Below are 20,952 nucleotides of genomic sequence, written 5' to 3' on the forward strand. Positions count from 1 at the left end.
TCGCTAATACTAATTAGTTGTATACTGCGCTGGAATACATATAGCCATGAAACACGACTGTTTGGAGGTTTGTTGGGGGCCCAGCAGGGAGCATTTAGTTTGCCAAAATTCAGATGTTATGGCTTCCTAGTAATAGTGATTGAGTAAATACAACATAGACCTGTTTAATGCCTAACTGGAATATTCCAGGCAAAGTAATAATATCTCCAGGGAAATAAGCAAGTGCCAGACGCTCCACCAAGTCACACAGCAACTTTATTTAAAGCAGAAAAAACATACTGAGTGACTGCACTTGCTCGTAGTAAAAGGAAAATGCAAATCTGTCAACTGTATAAAAAGTTGTAAAAGTGAAGACTTTTCGTTGCTGGTCCAAGCCGCTTCTTCAGTTCTGGTCAGATTACTTGTGGACACTGCCTTATATCTATCTGAAGGGAGGAGCTAACTACACTGAAACTGAAACATACCAATTGTGCATTTTTGCCACTCTGTCAGCCCTTTGATGTAAAAATCCCATTCAACTTCTTGATTATGCCTAGGTTGTTATTACTTTTCATATCTGCAGCTCTTATATATAGATTTTTTCACTATTAATTTAAAGAAATTCAAAATATTACTAATAACTTCAATGTAAAAGCTCCCCATAGGACACCTTATTCTGTAGTATATGCAAAAAAAAAACAGTAGATTGCTCGCTGTAACTTACACTTTTAATGCGATACTTCTTAATTTAACTCCGATATACTTGTTAAACTTAAAGTGTTGCCAAATTTAAGCCTCTTTAACCTTTATAAACTGCCACATTTCACTCCTTTCAAATATTTTAACTATAACAACATCCACTTAACAAAAAAACTCCAAACTTTTCTCATTAAGGGCCACATAGACTGGTCGCTAATACAGTGAATACTTAAAATCTGTGTGTATTACAAGTTAGACTGAAACACTAGACCTTTATTTATGCTTACATCCTGAATGGAACACATAAAATATTTGAGATGGGCAGAAAGTAGATTTTCAGAAATATACAGTAAAAAGTATTGTTTAAGGTAATATGGGCCATTCACCTGGAAGCTTGACGGCCAAGAAAAGTTGGTCTGAGTGCCGCATTTGGCTCCCGGGCCACAGTTTGGACATGCCTGACTTAACAGCTGACACAGAAAGTAACCAGCAAGTGTCACTAAACAGAGTAAGTCACTAAGGTTAAGTACTCCAACATTCTCTTTAAGATTGCAGTTTTTGCTAATAGCTGATGAGAGCACATTTGAACATTTCTGCGTATGCCAAAAAATGGTGCAATGTTAACTTCGCCAATACATGTAAGCTTCTTTAAGGTTCCTTATCAGTTTGGCCCAGGCACTTTGGTCCCAGCGTGAAAATAGTAATACAAATAAATAAATAAAAATAAAATGCAAGTACGAGAGGGGAAGCAAGTGATCTCTTCTGAAGTTCTTTGAGGTGGCTTTGTGAGTCAAACCAGGACATGGCAAGAAAAAGGATAGAGGGAAGAGAGAAGAGAGAAAGAGATTAAGAAGGTGATAGGAAAATAAAGGTAGGACACAGGGGGAGTGAGATGAGATCAGAATACCAACAGCAGGGCGGCGATGGGGGAAAACGGAATAAGAGTCTGGACGAAAAGAAGAAAAGAAAGAATGAGGGGATGAGCTAAACGACAGGAGAGAGGCAGGTGAAAGGGAGCAGAGCAGCAGTACAGCCAAATGGTGGTGGCTGATAAGACATAAAATGCTGCCAAACGGCAGACTTAAAAGAAGACGCTGGTTACATTTACGTGAGTAATTTTGAGGGGAAAAGTACTTTAACTTTTGTTGCACTGTACTTTTACTTGAGTGATATTGTTTTAACGTAAGAGTAATCTCAGCTGAGTAAAAGTTGTATTACTTTTCCCACTGTGAATAAATCTATAAGTGGCACAGTCTTGATTTTGTACATTGCATTCAGATATAATTTAAGTGGGACTAAACAATTAAACTCCGCCCACAGCTGCTAAACTGGGTAGGGCCTGGAGGACCTGGGGAGGAGGGGTGAGGTCTGGACATATGAGCAACAGTGTGATTGGTCTAACAAGTATCCACACTTCAATCTCCATCCCTGCAGCCATGTGTTTGTAATCAGACACAGCTGGTTGCAATCAGGGAAGTTTTTTGTGATGTCACCAACTACTTGAAATTGTAGAGGCCACTGAAGGCAGCACACACTTAGATTTAGGCGTGTTTTTTTTTTTTGTTTTTTTTTTTACCACAAAGCTGCACCTAAAGGGCCCATATTACACTATGTTCTGATCTATGTTATAATGTCACATCACAAACATACCTGGAGTTTTGTTTTGTTTCATTCACAGATTTAACACACAAACCCTGTGTATTTAGGCTGCATTCTGCTCCACCTTGTGATGTCATGTGGTAATACAGGAAGTGCTCATTGTGTTTTTAAACTTCATACACTTTCATTAGAATCATTTGGATGATTTCAGCTGTGGAATTTCCAATCTCTACTAAACAAAAGGTAAAAGGCAGGTTTTAACTTCACTTCATGACATCATAAGGTGGAACAGGGCATTTTCAGAGCTGGAGATGTAGATAGACTTAGAATACAAGGTTACTCAAGCATGTGTGAATGAAACAAAACACAACTCCAGGCATGTTTTTGGAGAGGTAACAGCATTATAACATGGCTTAAAGCTCACGAGGATCCATTAAGTTGCTAGATGACTAGGAACACTTTAAATTAAACAAGACATTACATCCTGACAGTTTTTCTAGTGTTACTATATAGGTATTTGGTAATCTTACTTACTACCTCTGCGTACATATTAACCAGTTAGACAAACACCCACCCCCTCTAAGTAATAAACCCACCCCCCCAATTGAAGTGCAGTATTTTAAAACCCGACGATCCCATAATCAGCCAAGTCATTTAATCAGAGCTTGTTCCGCTTGTCCGGCTGGCCCACAGAGCTACAGCGCATGCAGCCAATCAGTTAGTCACAGCCTGTTTCGGCCTCTCACTTCCCCCATTCACTCCATTTATTAATTAATTACAACAATTACAAAGATAATCATGGATCCAGCCTCACTTTAGGCCAGTGACTCAGCATGCTTACTACGCAGCGATGAGGCCAAGAGGGGAAACAGAGACGGCCCATCCAGAACCCACCATCTGTTAAGTACATAGAGTTAGACATTTGCCAGTTGAACCCTGACAGAGAGCCATCTTTGTGTAAATCATATGTTCTTGATAATATTACGATTCTATTAATTAACCCAAGGCGCTGTGTGGCCAAAAATTCAATTCCAAAGAAATTGCATAAGCTGTTTTGAGTGACTGAACCCTACCCGTCTTAATTTCAAGTTTAGCCAGCGATAGTTATTCACACGACTCGCTCATTCACAAGGAGTAATTTAAATTAATTCATTTGCCATCTAATTTGAAACCAGCAGGTTGTGTGCTCCAACATTGAGTAATTGCATTATCTTAACCTCGTTTTTGTTAGCGATGGGGTCCACAAGCAAATGGGTCCTGGAAAAAACTAAAAAGTCACTCCTTTGTCGCTGAATTTTGCCACGCCATTTTGAAAATTATAATTAAAACATAATTCGAGACGACAGAGACGACACTGGCCTTTGTACCATTTTTCCTTCATGTTGCTCTGACAAGTAATTACTGAGACCAGACAATAGGTCAAAACAAAACTTCTATCAAGCGATCTCACCCTCAAGCTAAATTTTAAATACACTCTGAACTCTGAATAGCGTTGCCGTGTCACGCAACAAAATGAATGCCAGTTGGCCATGACATCAAATGCACTATAGTTCATGTTAGGTTTCCATGTTCGTCTCTTGATCTTTTAGTGAGAAACAGACTGACGCTAAAATTGAAGAGTAGCCTAGAGTGCAATTATGATGCTTTCTTTGTTGCACCTGAGCACTATGGGACATAAGGGAGCTGTACTTTTGGTGATAGCGCTGTTCAAATACATGCATCATAAGAACAATTTTGGTACATATATTTTTAAAGATGAGTGCTTTTGCGTACAGGGACATACTCAAAATGAGGCAACACACAAACCTTGACTTTGATTCTATCCATGGGTTTCAGAGTGATGAAAAATGACTGCTATTGCCATAGCAATTAACAAATATATCTTTTGAACTGAGTAATCATAGACATTCATAGATGCAAAATTCTCCATCTCTGCCCGTTGCTACAACTCGATCACTTGGCTAGCCGATGCTACCCGGAATTACGAGACATCGAATGCTCCTTCACACGCAAATGAATGGTGAAGCCAACCGCCTATTAAAATATATAAAATGTTTCTCAAATTTATGTAATTTATCTGGTCTCATCAGCTGTACCATGTGAAAGAAGATGTTTGGTAGGTCACTAGATCTTTACTAGATGCACTCCAGTTCAGATATCACAACTCCATGCTTAGCCGTTAGCTCAGATGCTAGTTTTGCACGGTAATTATGAAAATGAAGTTACAAATAAGGTTTACACACTCAACAAATAAGGTTTTGTCATCATGTAAATGTGATCGATGGGTTAGTACCAGCTGACACCAGTGACCACATGTGTCAAACGCAAGGCCCGGGGGCCAAATGCGGCCTGCCACATCATTTTATGTGGCCCTCGATAGGGTAAATTAAAAGGTATGATGGTCTTAAAATGTCATCTTGCCAGGAGATACACAGTCACACAGCCACATTTTACATCTAGGCAAATTCATATACAATATTTGTAATTTGAATAATTAATAAACACAAAAACAGTTAATTAACAAGTAAAAAAAAAAAGTTAGATTTATTTTACATCTGGCCCTTTGAGAGCAGCCATTTTGCTGATGTGGCCTTTGGTGAAAATGTGTTTGACACAGCTGCCATAGACTGCATATATAAATGGACATAGCTAATGCGCTAGTCGCCACGTTCTTTCCCTGAGGTTGCTCCCAATAGCAATAGCAACAGGTTTGATTGACAGCGTTGTTAAGTGCCGGCTCCTTGCTAAACCAGTGGTGCAAACAGGAAGGGGCGCTACCTTCAACAGCCTCAGTCCAGATTGGCTCTTTGGTTGCTATGATACTCGAGGTCAGAGTTTCAAATATGGAATTCAGCTCCAAATTCGCACATATAACTGCGGTGATGAGTTTCATTTGACTGGAGTCGAACGCTACGGGTGACGTCGCACTCATTTAGTCCACTTCTTTATACAGTTTATGGCCGACACCCTCTGGATTATTCAGAATTTGCGTTTTTTTAGGACTAATGCTAACGGCTATATGGAAAAAAAAATACAGGGGACTGGCTCCGGTGTTCCAAAATCTTTCCAGACAAGCTGAGTTGAAGTGGATGATAGCATTAGCATCGAACACCATGTCTAATGATCTCTATGGGAAAAATGCCCTTAAAATATTGCCTATAAACAGGAAGTGTAAACCCATGATTAGGCAAATATATTGTAGTATAAAATAAATAGTGTACTTTGTTATGTAAGTTAGTCATTCATGTGGTTTTCATTTTAAAACAGCTCCTTAAATTATCTTGTTTTTACTGCACTTTTGTCGCTATTGTGTAACTCAGTTGATAATTCCTCAGTTGGCATTTATTTCACTTTCGTCTGTGCTTGTCAGAATAAATATTTCAGCATTTTGGCTGCTCTGCTCTTGTCAACACGGAGAAATAAAGCCATCATTTGCTTTTTGTCGCGGCGCCTTCTTAAGACTTAACGCCATTTGGTCTATAAATGTTATTTCTATTCGCTCTAATACAAATTGCACTCTGAAAAAGTTTCCTAAAGCTCATGTAGTGTTCCTCTAAAGTAACTTCCAAAATGTAAACTCAAGTGCTTTAAAAAGACATGGTGCATTATGGGTGATATGTAGGCCTATTACAGCAAAGGATATGCCAAACTGCCGCATGCTAGCCAAACAGAAAAAACATACCCACGGTAAACATTGTGCATGACTTGAGCAGACAGTGAGAGTTACCAAGGCAACAGCCAATAGCTATATATATATAAAGTTACTGAGTTCTGCTTTAATTAAATAAAACCTAGGCAATGTCCACTCTTCACATTTGTCTAGAGATGCAGAATGATTACACAACATTTTACCATTACAATTTCAAAAAAAAAAATAAGCATAAAACACACAAAAATGTGTTTTGGTGCAGAACAAAATGAACATATCAAGTAAACATTATCACTCATTTGGATGCAGTGCCTATGTAACTCAAAAAGAACTGATGAAGGCAGGTCACTATGACTCAGGGAATCTGCAGAGTGACAAAGTAGAAAGTTTCCGTAAGCTGTGTGGGCGCATCTCATTCAACACCACTTATCCCTCCACACATCCTTATTCAGGTGTCCTCTGCGCGTCCCCAAGCCGCTAGTCCCCAAATTGTGCGATTCACAACAACATTTATGCTACACTCCATTGCAGATATTCTCAGAACGCAGCGGTAGCAGACAGGAGCATAAGGGCTGAGCAATGAAGCGAAGGCAGCTCAAACAGAACTGCTCTTTGTGGGTTTTGGAGACAACAGTCTGTCAGTCTGTGTGCCTGGGTGGGGTCCCGCGGGCTGTGCCACTGATGCGTTTGAGCCAGTCTGTTGCTATAAGTCTTGTGCAGTCTTCAGTGCCGCAGCAGAGGCTTCCTCATCATCGGCCGCTGTAAAAGGGAGGAGGTGGCTGAGCTAACGTTAGCCAAGGTCTGCTGAGGTCACCATCCACAGAAACATATGCGGGGGATGGAGGGCGGGTGTCAGGGGGTCAAATGAGGAAAAGTAAAGATGAGAGGATAGAGGGATGGCAGAGGGACACTGAGTTTATAATGAGAACTGACAAAAAGGAGCAAAACTTGTGAGACATAAACTTATTTCCAACTTGAACTGAAATACAAAGAACAAGAGCAGTATAGTATGAGTACAGTATATTCACAGTCATGTTTGAAAATGGTTTATAATTGATTTGGCCAAATATACAAATACATTTGAACAGTCCAATAAGGTTCATCTGGTCTTCTGTTAATTTATTTTATTAGATTATTTTTTCAGACCAAGGTTTAATTTGTTTTCCCACTGAACTTTAAACCGGGACGAGGGGGCCCTTCTACTCTCACACACCTGGGATATTGTGCTGAAAAATCGCAGATAGCACTGTCAAAACAAACTAAACCTTGGTCTGAAAATAGAAACTACTAAAATAAACACTTTCTAAATTATGTAATGGCAAGGGCGGCACAACATATATCGCAACCAAATCAAAATCACAGTTTGAGGTGCAATAATGAAATCACAAAGGCTGCAGTTATTCAGATAATAGAATGTAAACAACAAAATATAATGTGTATTTATAACAAAAATACTCTTTAGACCTCCATGTGTGACACTCATGAGATTCTTGTTATAGTTTATAAGTCTTGTATTCAGTGTTGTCTCAAATGTGAATTCACCTGGACGTGTTTGAAAAGAGCACATTATTTGCAAATCAAATCATTCTTAATACAAAAAATAAAATAAAATAAAACTACTGTATAAAATAATATAAAACTACTGCATAAAATAAAATAAAGCTACTGTATAAAATCAAACTACTGTATAAAATAAAATAAAATAAAAATACTGTATAAAATAAACTAAAACTACTGTATAAAATAAAATAAAATAAAATAATATAAAACTACTGTATAAAATAAAATAAAACTACTGTATAAAATAAAATAAAACTACTGTATAAAATAAAATAAAATAAAACTACTGTATAAAATAAAATAATATAAAACTACTGTATAAAATAAAACTATTGTATAAAATAAAATAATATAAAACTACTGTATAAAATAAAATAAAACTACTGTATAAAATAAAATAAAGCTACTGTATAAAATAAAACTACTGTATAAAATAAAATAAAATAAATACTGTATAAAATAAAATAAAACTACTGTATGAAATAAAATAAAATAAAACTACTGTATAAAATAAAATAAAAATAAAGATTGTTAAATATTGCAAATTTGATTTTCTTCCACAATCATGTAGTCCTGCTCTTTGGCTTTGACTTTAGCTCATATTATCCTGATTTAGTTTTGGTTGACTCACTGTGGTCTGAATAGCCTGCAAAGACTACACACTTTTTTTTTCTATACAAAGATATATAGTCTGGAACATGGTTTTCTTTCCTCAGTTTGAGATGGATGTGATTGATGGGCAGATAAATCAATCAGAAAACACATGGTCCGTCCATATCAAAAGAAACAAACTATCACACCACAAACTTTTCCCAAACAATCAAAGTAAGAGATGTTCGAGAAGCGTTCCTATTTTCCAATTGAAAGGATGCTAAATTTGACCTGCTTGGCTTCAAAATCTCATAATTTAGCTCTTCTTCAAGGAGACTGGACAATGTGCTTTGAACAGCTATTTCAGATTAAGCCTAATCATCCAGGCTTATTTTATCTGACGGCTGAAATTAGACTTTTGAGTTGCTTTCACTTGCATCATTTTGCAGGCTCAATTGAATTAGAGTGATTGCCTTTACAGGAAGAGGACAGCTACAATACAAAGAGTGCAGATGTGGAATCCGATGTAAGGACAGGAAAAGTACCAACCCTGCCATTAGCCCTTTTATCCCTGTTTGTGGAGGGGGTGGGTGATGAGAGCAGTGTACTGGTGCTGTCTATGTGGGTCCTATAATAGCGAAGACTCGAGGTCACGTAGAATATGGATGATGGGTCACGGTTACATTTGCCTACTAACGAGAAATGAGTGAAGTCTTCCAGCTGGACAAGTGCCACTCCTGCTGGTCCTCTGCTGAAAGCTACATCGGAACAATCACGGAAACGCTTTAGGTTTTTAAAATGTAGCAGAAAGTCACAAATGAAACTTTATTTTGAGTTTTATGAGTCTTGAACAAAACGGGATGTACAACAATCAAGCATAATATTTTGATCAGCTAATATGGCGCTCAGTTACATTTACTTGAGTAACTTTTTAAAGAAATTGTACTTTTCTAGCAGCATACTTTTACTCCTACTTGCGTAATATTTTATTGAAGTAACAGTTCTCCTTCAGATGTGATTTAGTTTGTTTCATTTTTGTGTCCATCCTTTGAAAATGCCAGATTTTGTGCATTATGTACTGTTTAGTTCCTTCAACTTACATTAACTTTATACATTAAAAATAGATGTTACGTTGACAGTTACTCTTTAAGTTATTGTTAGTAGTACTTTTTCCAAATACTTTTTTACTCTTACTTGAGTAATTTGAGTAATTTCTTGAATCACTACTTTATACTTCTACTTGAGTAATATTAGAAGTAACATTACTTTTACAATTTTTGGCTACTCTACCCACCTCTGTATGGTGCAACTGTTACATTGTGTATTATTGTGTATTCAAGCCACCGTATTATATTTATATTCTGATACTTTTGGATTGGGTTTGAGGCTCCATAAGCTCCATAAGTGCAGCAAATTATATATATATATATATATATATATATATATATATATATATATATATATATATATATATATATATATATATATATATATATATATATATATATATATATATATATATATATATATTTTTTTTTTTTTTTTAAATGTTGTCTTTAATATATGTTTATCCATGAATTTTAGAGTGATGAAAAAGTTGTACTGTTGCCATGAATGGTCAAAAGTGCTGAAAATGGCGCCTATAATCAGGAAGCCAAAACCCATTTAGCGTTTATCTTTTTATCCATTTATAAATCCTAGAATAACAATACATTAGTAGATTGGTTTAAAATTAAGCTTCCATGATATTTTTCTAGGCTCAGGACTTTGCACAAAATGTCTGAATAATTATCAGAATCTCTACATTGGCTTGAAGCTTCTATATTACACAAAAATGATTTATGTGAGTGTTCAGCCATGTTATAATGCTGTTACCTCATCAGAAACACACCTGGAGTTGTGTTTTGTTTCATTCACACATGTCTGAGGAATCCTTTATTTTTAGTCTGTCTGCATCCCCAAAGCTAAAAAAAAAAAAGCTCTGCTCCATCTTGTAATGTAATGAAGCAGTAGTTTTCAAGTTAACAGCTCCTTTTATCTTTGGTTTAGTAGAAATTGGCAATTTCAGGGCTGAAATCATCCAAATATGTACGGAGTTCAAAAACACTGTGGAGCACTTCCTGAACTCAGAACTCAGCCTTAATATTAAAGGTTTGTGTATTAAATGTGTGTTTGAAACAAAACAAAATTCCAGGTATGTTTTTGATAAGGAAACATTATAATAGATGGGAAAATAGCCTTTAAATAAATATTGTCTCTCCTAGTCTTTCTGACAATAATATTAAAACTATGATCAATAGTGGAAGCTAAAACATTTTGAAAGTACTATACTGAAGTAGAATTTGTAGGTGTCTGTACTTTGTTTAGGTACATTTTACAGTGGATACTTTTTACTTTTACTTCACTACATTTGAGAGCAGGTATCTGTACTTTTTACTTCACTACATTTTTGAACTGGACTGAAAAGTAATAAGTATTTTTCATATGATTTGAGGGGTTATTTGTACCATGTTCGTCATAACATTCTGACTAAAGTTTTTGAGTTAAAACACAAACACAAAATTCATAGAAGACTCATAAGACATTGATTTGTATTGCTACCGTTGACCAAAATATGTATCATTTTTAAACGGGCACTTAAATACTTTTACTTAAGTCGATTTTTTAATGTGATACTTTTACTTGAGTTACTTTTTACCTCTGTATCCGTACAAAATCAAGTACTTCATCCACCACTGACAAGAACTGAGTATGTGACAAAGTGATTAGAGCAAACTGAGCTGAACCAGAAGATGTAATAGTAACTCTAGTACTTCTATTACGCACAGCCAACAAACATCTTCCCATATTTCACACAGTGCAGTACGCAATGGGTAACTTACATGGCACTTTACTGTAACTCAATTAGGGAAAACTACAATATTAAAAGAGTGCATTACCATGATGGTGGTCACGACAACGGTCCGGTTCTCCATGGAGGAGCTGTCATTGGAAAGAGCATTCTCATTCTGCACCAGCACCAGCTTGTCGATGTCATTCCAGTAGCCAATCTAACAAAAACAGAAAAACACGACATAGATTAGTAGTTAGAAACGAGAATCTAACCGAGTCTGACCGTGCTACATGAAACAGAAAGAGACAGCGAGGAGAGATGAGTTCAGAGCAAATTTCCCATTGGCACTATAGGAGTTATTGAGAGATATTGAGAATGAGGTAAGAACTCTCAATAAACAGACATAGGTGCCAGAGGAACACTTGGAGAGCTAGGAACATGATGTTATTCCTGCAGCGTTCCTTTCAGTATTGAGCAGAAATGACTGTGCAAGGACCCTGACCCCAGCGTTATCTTGTACTGCCGCAGGTGGAGGGGCGGGCACTTTTCTCCTCTGGCAAATTAGTTTTATTTCTATGGTTTAGTGAGAAAGTGCAATGCTATTTAAGGTCATGTTTGAAGTTTGGCATTTCAAAGTTTGTTTTTGCACAACTTGTATCTTGTAGTGGTGAACTTAAAGTACCGTAGTTAGGATTCAGACGCCAAGAAGCCTATCAGGTGGTTTGCAATAAATAAGGCATCATGACCTAGACCTGGTTTTGAATTAGTTTTCTCCTCCTTTTTTTTTGCAGAGATCTGGCAAAGAATCTCATACTGGCACTGAATGAATGGCAATGAATGAATGGCAATGAATAGTTTCCAATATGATTCGCATTTTAAGTCAAACATATCTTTAACATATTATATATTTTACTTGTATAAACATCGACTACAGATCAGTTGACTTGACTTTGTTTACTTTCTGATACTGTTGCTAGCCTCACCTCTTCTTTCACCATAACAAGTAGCAGAATTTTGATTTTTGAACATTTATTTATGACCCAGAGTCTGGATTTTTCAAATAAATGATAAGTAAGTGCACAGGGGTAGGGATAGGTGCAAAAACACTGAGAAAATACAAAAGCATGCAAGAATTAATCAACTTATAACTCTGAGTAAACAGCGCTGACCGCCCGCTGATGACTGGACCCTAGATTCCCGGATCTAAATCCTCCCCTTCCAACCTCGGCTAGGATGACCCCCTACCCTAACATGGCCTCCTTCTGTTAGTGGAGTAGATTCTGGCTCTACAGACTTGAACTCTATCTGCAAATGGATGAGCAATAGTCCTGTTCATCTGAGGCCTGCCCATCATGGTTTAGTCCTAGTTTCGTCCTGGTTTAGTCCTGGTTTCGTCCTGGTTTCGTCCTGGTTTCGTCCTGGTTTCGTCCTGGTTTCGTCCTGGTCTAGTCCTGGTTTCGTCCTGGTTTTGTCCTGGTTTAGTCCTGGTTTCGTCCTGGTTTCGTCCTGGTTTCGTCCTGGTTTCGTCCTGGTTTCGTCCTGGTTTCGTCCTGGTTTCGTCCTGGTCTAGTCCTGGTTTCCTCCTGGTTTAGTCCTGGTTTCGTCCTGGTTTCATCCTGGGTTAGTCCTGGTTTCATCCTGGTTTCGTCCTGGTTTAGTCCTGGTTTAGTTCTGGTCTAGTCCTGGTCTAGTCCTGGTTTCGTCCTGGTTTCGTCCTGGTTTCGTCCTGGTTTCGTCCTGGTTTCGTCCTGGTTTCGTCCTGGTTTCGTCTTGGTTTCGTCCTGGTTTAGTCCTGGTTTAGTCCTGGTTTAGTCCTGGTTTTGTCCTGGTTTAGTCCTGGTTTCATCCTGGTTTCGTCCTGGTTTTGTCCTGGTTTAGTTCTGGTATAGTCCTGGTTTAGCTCTGGTTTAGTCCTGGTTTAGTCATGGTGTAGTTCTGGGTTTGTCCTGGTTTAGTCCTTGTTTTGTCCTGTTTTACTTCTGGTTTAGTCCATGGGCATGAATCTCTCCTTCACTGTGGTTCTTCTCAATGTTTCTCTTCTTCCCACAAGGTTTTTTTTCTGAGTTTTTCATTGCTGTGAAGGAGGGTCAAAGGACATGGGACGTTCTGTGTTCTGGGACACTTTTCCATTTGCTTGTTTTCTGTTTAATCTGCTCGCCTGTTATTATCCAATGTATGTTTCACTGTTGATTTTCTAACTTTCTGTTGGTTAAATCAATGCTTTTGTTCAGCCCTAAGAGGCAACTGTTGGTGTGATTTTAAGCTTTACAAAAATAAATTGAATCGAACAAGGTTAAAAGCTCATGAAAGTCGATTTTTAAAAATATGTCTTGTGTAAATAATAACAGAGAATCGTGCTGTACCTTGCGTGGACCATTGCCCTTCAGTTCAAACACATCCATGGTGTAGTTGACCCGGCGACCATAGTGATCAAACTGAACATTCCCAGTGAGGCCTTGAATCCGAACCTTGGTCAAAACAAAGTACCGCAATGAATAACTCCACATTTTTTATATATAATAACTAAACCAAACTCGCTCTTACCTGTTTGAGTGCCCGCTCCATGTCTATGCCCTGATTCCACGGAGCCGCCGGGTTTGCCAAACAGTCGCCAGCGTTGCCACGGCGACTGATGTCAATCTTTTGCCGCCGTAAGGTTCGGAAAGCCTCGGCCATCACGAGAACGCCGTCGTAGGTTAGGGACGACGTGTACTAGAGGAAAGTAACAGGTAAAGTCTGATTAGAGTGATACAGAAAAACGCAGTATTTAAAAAGGCCTTTATGTTTTCGTAACTTAGAACTTCTGCCACTTGTAGTGCATTGAACTGCCTTATTTCAGAACATTTATATCTGTAAATATTTAAAAGAATATATGAATAGAAGCCCTTTTCTATAATTGCATTGACGTTGTTATTTAAGTAAAGGTGCAGATACTGAAGCAAAAAAAAAAAAAAAAAATACTCATGTAAAAGTAAAAGTATTACATAATTGCTTAATTGTGATTTTGATGAAGATTTGTGCTGAATTTTGTTCAACAGAGATCATTTTTTTCTAGCTGTTTTTATTTGGATATTTCGGTTTGCTCAAAAATACAAAAGTGTTAAAAATAAATCCCTGAGACTCAAACAATAATAAAAAATCTTTTACTTTTCAGTGCTGTTAAAAATGTAGTGGAGTAGAAAGTACAGATACCTGCTCTCAAATGTAGTGAAGTGAAAGTAATACAGTATCCACTTGTACTTGTAAGAGCAGATACCTAAAATATGTACTTAAGCATAGCACTTTACTACTTTTACTTCACTCCACCACTGCCAAAGACCAAAAAACAGACAAAACCAAAACAAACAGAACAATAAAAGAGAAAAAAAAGTATTGACTAAGCTTCTTAAGGATCTGCGGGAAGACCCCATTTGATCTAACTGTCCAGAGTGAAAAGAGCTGAAGTACGCAAAGCAGCCCCCGCAGCAGCAGCAGCAGACAAGCCCTTAATCTATGGGAGCAGTCTGACTTTTATTTGACTTCCACACTTTAACACCATAGAAATCAATCAACACCAGTGTAAAATGTGAGACGGCTGTAAACATGCCCGAGCCCGCCGGCCTTATACTTCTCAAATACAGCCTGAGCCGCATCTTAAAGTCATTAAGGGGACATAAACAAACACCTTCTATTGTCCCTTCATCAAACGCGACTGATCAGAATCCAATTGATGAGAAAAAGTGGGTGTATAATTTAAAGCTAATCAGTGTAAACAAAACGAGCACCTTCATAAAAAAAAAATATTGTGTTAGAAGGAGGCCATATTTCATTTTCAATAGAGGAATTAGCATTAGATGGTAAATATGATAAACGATGCGTGTGTGCAAATCTAATCTGGTAAGGAAACATTAGCAAACGCTTCACCACTTAGCTGCAATTTGAATGTCGCAATTTGCATATGGTTATCATACAAGCTAATTCAAGCATACATTTCGGGGTGTTTAGGTTATAGCCTGAGCGGACCACAGTGAAATGCTAATGCAGCTAAGGTCAACCTAAATTATTTAATTTTGATTGATCCTTTTCCAGACCCAGACCAGGGTTTAGGTTGTTTTCATACCTGACAGTTTTTATTTTAACAGATTTTGGCGCTGTGTTTCTACTGGTGGAGGCATGACGACAGCGCAATCTGCAGTCCGGCTTCTTCAGAACAGTTTCCAAGGTGCGTGGGAGTAAATAAGCCCCCTCGTCTTGGTTTAAAGTCCCGTGGGCATGTTTTCGTGTTTCAATTCCGTTCTTGATCCAGTGATTTTGTTTTCCTCTGTCCCTTTGATGTCCATAATGTTTCTCTCTTTTGCGCTGGTCAGAAATTGCCATATTTCACAGCAGCATCACGTAATCACTCAGAGGAAGAGCGCGAGTGAGCAGTTGGAACTGTCAGGTATGAAAACAAACTAAACCTTGGTCTGAAAAAAATAATCTATTCAAATAAATAAACAGAAGACCAGATGAACCAAAATTCTTCTTGTATACTATTTTTGGGGCAGCAGTGTAGCAGAGGCTGGCGATGTTGACACATATTAATAGTGGTTAAAGACATGATAAGACTGTAAAAGTAACTACAAGTGCAGAAATGTCACTTTAATATAATATAGTATCTCATATGTAACATAAAGATTTGAATGTTTTGTTATATGTAGACCTATGTACAACTACTACTACTACTACTACTACTAGACTACTGCCACTACTACTACTACTCGACTACTGCCACTACTACTACTGCTGCTACTACTGCCACTACTGCTACTACTGCCACTACTACTACTACTGCTGCTACTTTTTCTCCTACTGCTACTACTACTACTGCCGCTACTCCTACTACTACTGCTGCTACTACTACTACTGCTACTACTACTACTGTTTCTCCTACTGCTACTACTACTACTACTACTGCTATTGCTACTACTACTACAACGACTGTTGCTACGACTACTACTCCTACTACTAATGTAAAGCAGTACCCAGACATGACGTGTTAGTGCAGTTTAAAGAGCTTCTGATATAACTGTACAGATGTATAGCCTATGGGCGCAATTGAAAAATAATACACTACTGTAAAAAGATGTGCAATTTTCCACAGACATAATCTGCTCTTAAATAAAGACCAGACACATTTGACGATTTCATTAGAGAAACCAGAGGGCCACCCACACACACACACACACACACACAGAGGCAGATGCAGTCAAGCTCTCTGCGGGCTCCCGTCACATCATGGCAGAAACCGCTACGTGGAGAAAAACTGCGAGCAAAAAGGAGGAGTAGCTGGAGAGGAGACACATGGGTGCCCCCGCAGGACTGTACAGGTACCACGGCTCTACACACACACACACTTGATTCTTATCCCTGTTTTTGGAAAGATTCTACTTACGGATCCCCTCTTTCATCTTCCCCTTTGAAACTAAAGAAGCCTTAAGGCACGGGACTCGACACATGACGACGGTGGAATTCTAATCCGAGGAGTTTTTGTTTTTCCCATAGAGGACACAAGCGCCTTGAGGCCAGAGATATACTTGGAACCGGAACTCAAACTTTTACTGTATATTCTTTTGGCTTTACTATTGGTCAGTTAAAGTTGCTGTAGGCCACCTGATTTTTAGGTGTATAAGGGTCACTTAAATAAAAAATTTTTAAAAATGAGGGTGCTACGAGAATAAAGTCGTAGCATTTCGACATTAAAGTCATAATTTTACGAGAATATAGGCTGCTGTGTGTGAATGAGTGACTAGTGCGTTATGCGTGATGGAAAATTTGGAGCATTTTGTTTCAACTGGGGTTTACGTACTGTGAAATACTGTGTCTTTTAGCCCACCATCACCATACTATCATTAGTATAACTATTTTGAAGGGACACTGCAATCATTTGAGTTTGGTTAGTTGGAGGAACCATACAGATTTGGAAGAAGCTATATCTGAACAAAATGCTCCAAATTCTTCATAACGCACAGGTCACTCATTCAAGCACAGCAGCCTATATTCTCATAAAAATACTACTTTATTCTCATAATATTACTAATTTTTTCTCATAATATTACAACATTTTCTCGTAATATTACGACTTTTTTCTCGTAAAATTATTACTTTAATGTCGAAATGCTACGACTTTATTCTCATAGTGCCTGCATAATTAGCAATCAGTACTGGTCAGATTACAGATCTGATTACTCACTACTGATTACTCCTTCAGAAAGTAATCTAACTACTACTCCGATTACTTGCTTTCTATAGTAAACTGATTACCGAATACTCTGAAAAAGGAAACATACAACTCACAAACCAACTTTTCTTCAAACTGATTACACTCTCTGTTGTAGAACCTAACTTCACACAGTGACAATGTCAACTTCCCGTGCTCCTTTTTTATCTTTTTTTACTGTTTCACGACACAGATTTATGGATTACAGACATATTCAGCAGGGAAAAGTGACTAAAGTTACTAGGGCAAGTAACTGTGATCTAAGTACTCAATTTTCAGGTGGAACTAGTTAGATTAGTGCGATACTAAAAAAGAAATCTGACTAAAGTAATCCTATACTTTGTAACTATTTCCTGTGCAACTCTGGTGATTATTACTGTATCACAACATTACAACAGTATTGGTATTGCATGTATTTTATATCAAATTGAATTACAAAGGTACCCTATGATTCTATGCCCTTCTACCCGAACTAACAGAAATATGATTTTTTCACATGTATTTGAGTAAAATATATCTTTCCCCAGTATAGATACATTGTGTAAGCAGCTCTTGAGGTCAAAATATGTTAGCTGCATGCTGTCTCCGCCATTTTTCACATTTTTAGACAGTCAAAATTAGGTACTGTCCCTTTAAGACCAGAAGAACTATTACCACCTTCATCAAATTCAGACTGACTACGACGACGCTCAAAACGGACACACCCGCATCAAAATCCTTTAAATCCTAACTTAACAAGAACACACACTTTACCCATTTGCTCTAAAGCTTCATACGCAAAGTTATCCAAAACGTGCAAATCTCCCCGGGATCGTCTTTGATTAGAAGTTCTTTGACAGAGACGGAATTTTCATGGAATTTTAATACATCACCTCACCGGCCTAGTGATCACTTTCATTACACTTCAACAAAATGAAAAATACCAGAGCTCATTTCGGGCCACGGCAACTCGCGACTCACAGTTAAGAGATTTTGATTGATGGTCGGAATAGCTTCTAGATTCCAGGCCGGGCTGCGCGGAGAGGACATGTCCCAGCCGTGCACTTCACGCCGAATATTATTAGACCAAAGTTAGACAGCGCTCGAGGCTACAGCATCGCTCAGGGCAAACCTAGCTTACGCTTTTACACAGCTCCAATTAGCCTCGAGCACTGTACGGGGCATCTGTTGTTTATTTCTGTTATTTGATTAAAACTGTTTATCCTAAGTCAGAGGTGAACCAATTGAACCGTAACAATAAAAAGGCGATATTAAAAGGTCATTGATTAACTTGTGGCGAGGCGGCTGGAGAGATAGTGTTGTATGGGTCTAATTCAGAATCCACTTTGGCTGTAATGTGATCCGAATGTAAACACATTAATAAAGTGGAGCGCCATGGATGCAGCTGCTAGTCACTGATGAGAAGCCATCAGGTGGATCTAAGAGCGATGATTACCTAATTAACAACGTCCCCCGAGTGAAGAATGGCACGCCTATAACCAGCGCGTCTTGCCATCAATTCGTGTTCTGCTGCCTGGGTCTGTATCGTAGAGCGAGTCTATTACACAACGTGAAAGAGCAAGAGCTGTAGAAGCACCAAAGGCAACGGTGCTCACATTCTATTAAAGGGGTTGTGTCATAAAGTCAAATTGAGTCCGCCGTGCGCTGTCTCTAATTTTTTGAAAGGTTTTGTCATCGGGAAACAACGATGTTAGCGATTTACAGTGATATTTGGACACACAAAGACGATGACAATGGAAATCACGGGGGGAATGCCAGATTGAACAGGTGAGTTTTTAGTAGTGACTTGAAGTGCTGTGGTGAGTTCGAGTTCCTGATGGATTGAGGGTGTGAGAGCTAGAGGGCGGGCGTGGGTGGGGGTGGCGGCGAAGGCTTGGACGCCCAAGGTTCGGTGCTTTGTCCTGATGAGGGGAGTGACAAGGTTGGTGTTGGTTGGTGGCAGGTGGGACTTGTAGGTAATGAGCATATAAATGGCGATAGCTAACCTGCTAGCCACTGTGTTCCAAATAGGAAATGAGCATGGGGCGCGCTTCCGGTTCCGAATCACTTTACATTAGAAAACTGTTGCCCCTCTCTCCGTAAATGCTGTTGTCAGGCTCGTCATTTTTGGTCTTAAAATGTACGTATTCACTTGCTCTTCATGATCCTGGTATTTTTATTTCACTATTGTGTCCATAATTCAAGATATGAACATAATCAGCTCCTTCTTTACCAAGGTCACTCCCGGTAGCGTTAGCAACAGATTGACACCATTGCTAAGCACCTGCCAAAACCAACGGTGTGGGCGGGAAGGGACATTACGTCAACGGCTTTGCTCCAGACTGGCTCTTTAGTTGCTATGATACTCTCAGCCATGGGAGAATGCTGCAAATTCGTCCCGTAACTGCTAGCCTCAATTAGCTTAAGTTGACTGGCGACGAACGCTATGGCTGACGTCACACTCCCTTAGTCCACTTCTTTATACAGTGTATGATATAAATGAACATAGTTAGCGTGCTAGTCTCTGCGTTACAAATAAGAAGCGAGCATTGGCACATTTCCGGCTCCGAGTCTGGCTCCAATTCACTTTACATTAAAAAACTGTCGCCCCACTCATTGTAACTGCTGCTGTCAGGCTCGTCATTTTGGTCTTAAAATGTCTGTACTGACCCGCTCTACATGATCATGTTTTTTATTCCACTATTGTGTCTGTAAATCAACACTATGGGTGACGTCACACTCACTTAGTCCACTTATTTATCCAGTCTATGGTGATGAGGAGGAGGAGCTTGTATTGGATGAGGTATTGCACGTGGAGCCAGTGGAGTTGCTTGAGGACAGGGGTGATCAGGTGGTCTCTAGAGCGCGTATGGGTGAGGAGATGGGCGGTAGAGTTCTGGATGTATTGCAGTTTTTGGAGGTGGGCGGAGAGTAGACCTTACAGACGGCAATTGCAGTAGTCGAATCCGGTGGTGATGGATGAGGATTTCTGCAGAAGGGCTGAGGGAGGGGAGGGCGGAGACTGGCGATGTTGTGGAGGTGTAAAAAAGATGTTTTGGTGATATGGTTGATGTGCGCTCTTAATGAGAGGGCAGGGTCCACGGTGATGCTGAGGTTGCGAATGGAAGGGGAGGGGGATGGGGGTAATGGTGTAGTTGTTGTCATTAGCATTACTAGCCAGTCTCTAAAGGTTGTAAAAAGTGCATATAACCTCATCACAGTGAATATTTAAAAGATTAGGAATAAAATAAATAAATAAATAAATAAATAAATAATAATAATAATAATAATAATAATAATAATAATAATAATAATAATAATAATAATAATACATTTTATTTGGAAGCGCCTTTCAGGACACTCAAGGACACTGTACAAGACAAAGTTAAAAACACATATTTATAGATAAAACAGAGATACAAAACTGGAAGATGGTGAGAGTGACTGATGCGGTGTAGGATTGTGTGAACAGGTGGGTTTTGATTCTGGATTTGAAAAGTGGAAGAGAGTCAATGTTGCGGAGGTCAGGAGGGAGAGAGTTCCAGAGCTGGGGAGCAGAGCAGCTGAAGGCTCCGCCCCCAATGGTGATGAGACGGGCAGAGGGGACAGAGAGCTGGAGAGAGGAAGAGGAATGGAGGGAGCGAGAGGGAATGGACATGTGGAGGAGGTCAGAGATGTAAGGTGGGGCCAGGTTATGGATAGCTTTGAAAGTGGTGAGGAGGATTTTGAAGTGGATTCTCTGTTTTGTGGGAAGCCAGTGTAGTTCTTGGAGGATGAGGGTGATGTGGTGGGAAGATGGGGTCCTGGTGATGATGCGAGCTGCGG

The 20,952-nt window shown here is 38.8% G+C and overlaps 1 protein-coding gene across 3 annotated transcripts in view; it reads right to left on the reverse strand.

The window, feature by feature from the left end:
• gria4a (glutamate receptor, ionotropic, AMPA 4a) overlaps nucleotides 1–20,952 on the reverse strand; it is a 178,229-nt gene that overhangs the window by 61,725 nt on the left and 95,552 nt on the right. For 2 of the 3 annotated variants that reach the window (XM_033977145.2, XM_033977144.2), the window contains exons 8-10: nucleotides 13,455–13,622; nucleotides 13,274–13,378; nucleotides 11,017–11,127 (exon numbers count right to left, since the gene is read on the reverse strand). In XM_033977145.2, coding sequence (XP_033833036.1) covers nucleotides 11,017–11,127; nucleotides 13,274–13,378; nucleotides 13,455–13,622 — 384 coding nt within the window. Of the gene's footprint in view, nucleotides 1–6,649; nucleotides 6,686–11,016; nucleotides 11,128–13,273; nucleotides 13,379–13,454; nucleotides 13,623–20,952 lie in introns of those variants that run through there. The other variant, XM_055225980.1, reaches the window with a different exon arrangement.

Source organism: Periophthalmus magnuspinnatus, chromosome 13, assembly GCF_009829125.3.
Source record: "Periophthalmus magnuspinnatus isolate fPerMag1 chromosome 13, fPerMag1.2.pri, whole genome shotgun sequence".
NCBI lineage: Eukaryota > Metazoa > Chordata > Actinopteri > Gobiiformes > Gobiidae > Periophthalmus > Periophthalmus magnuspinnatus.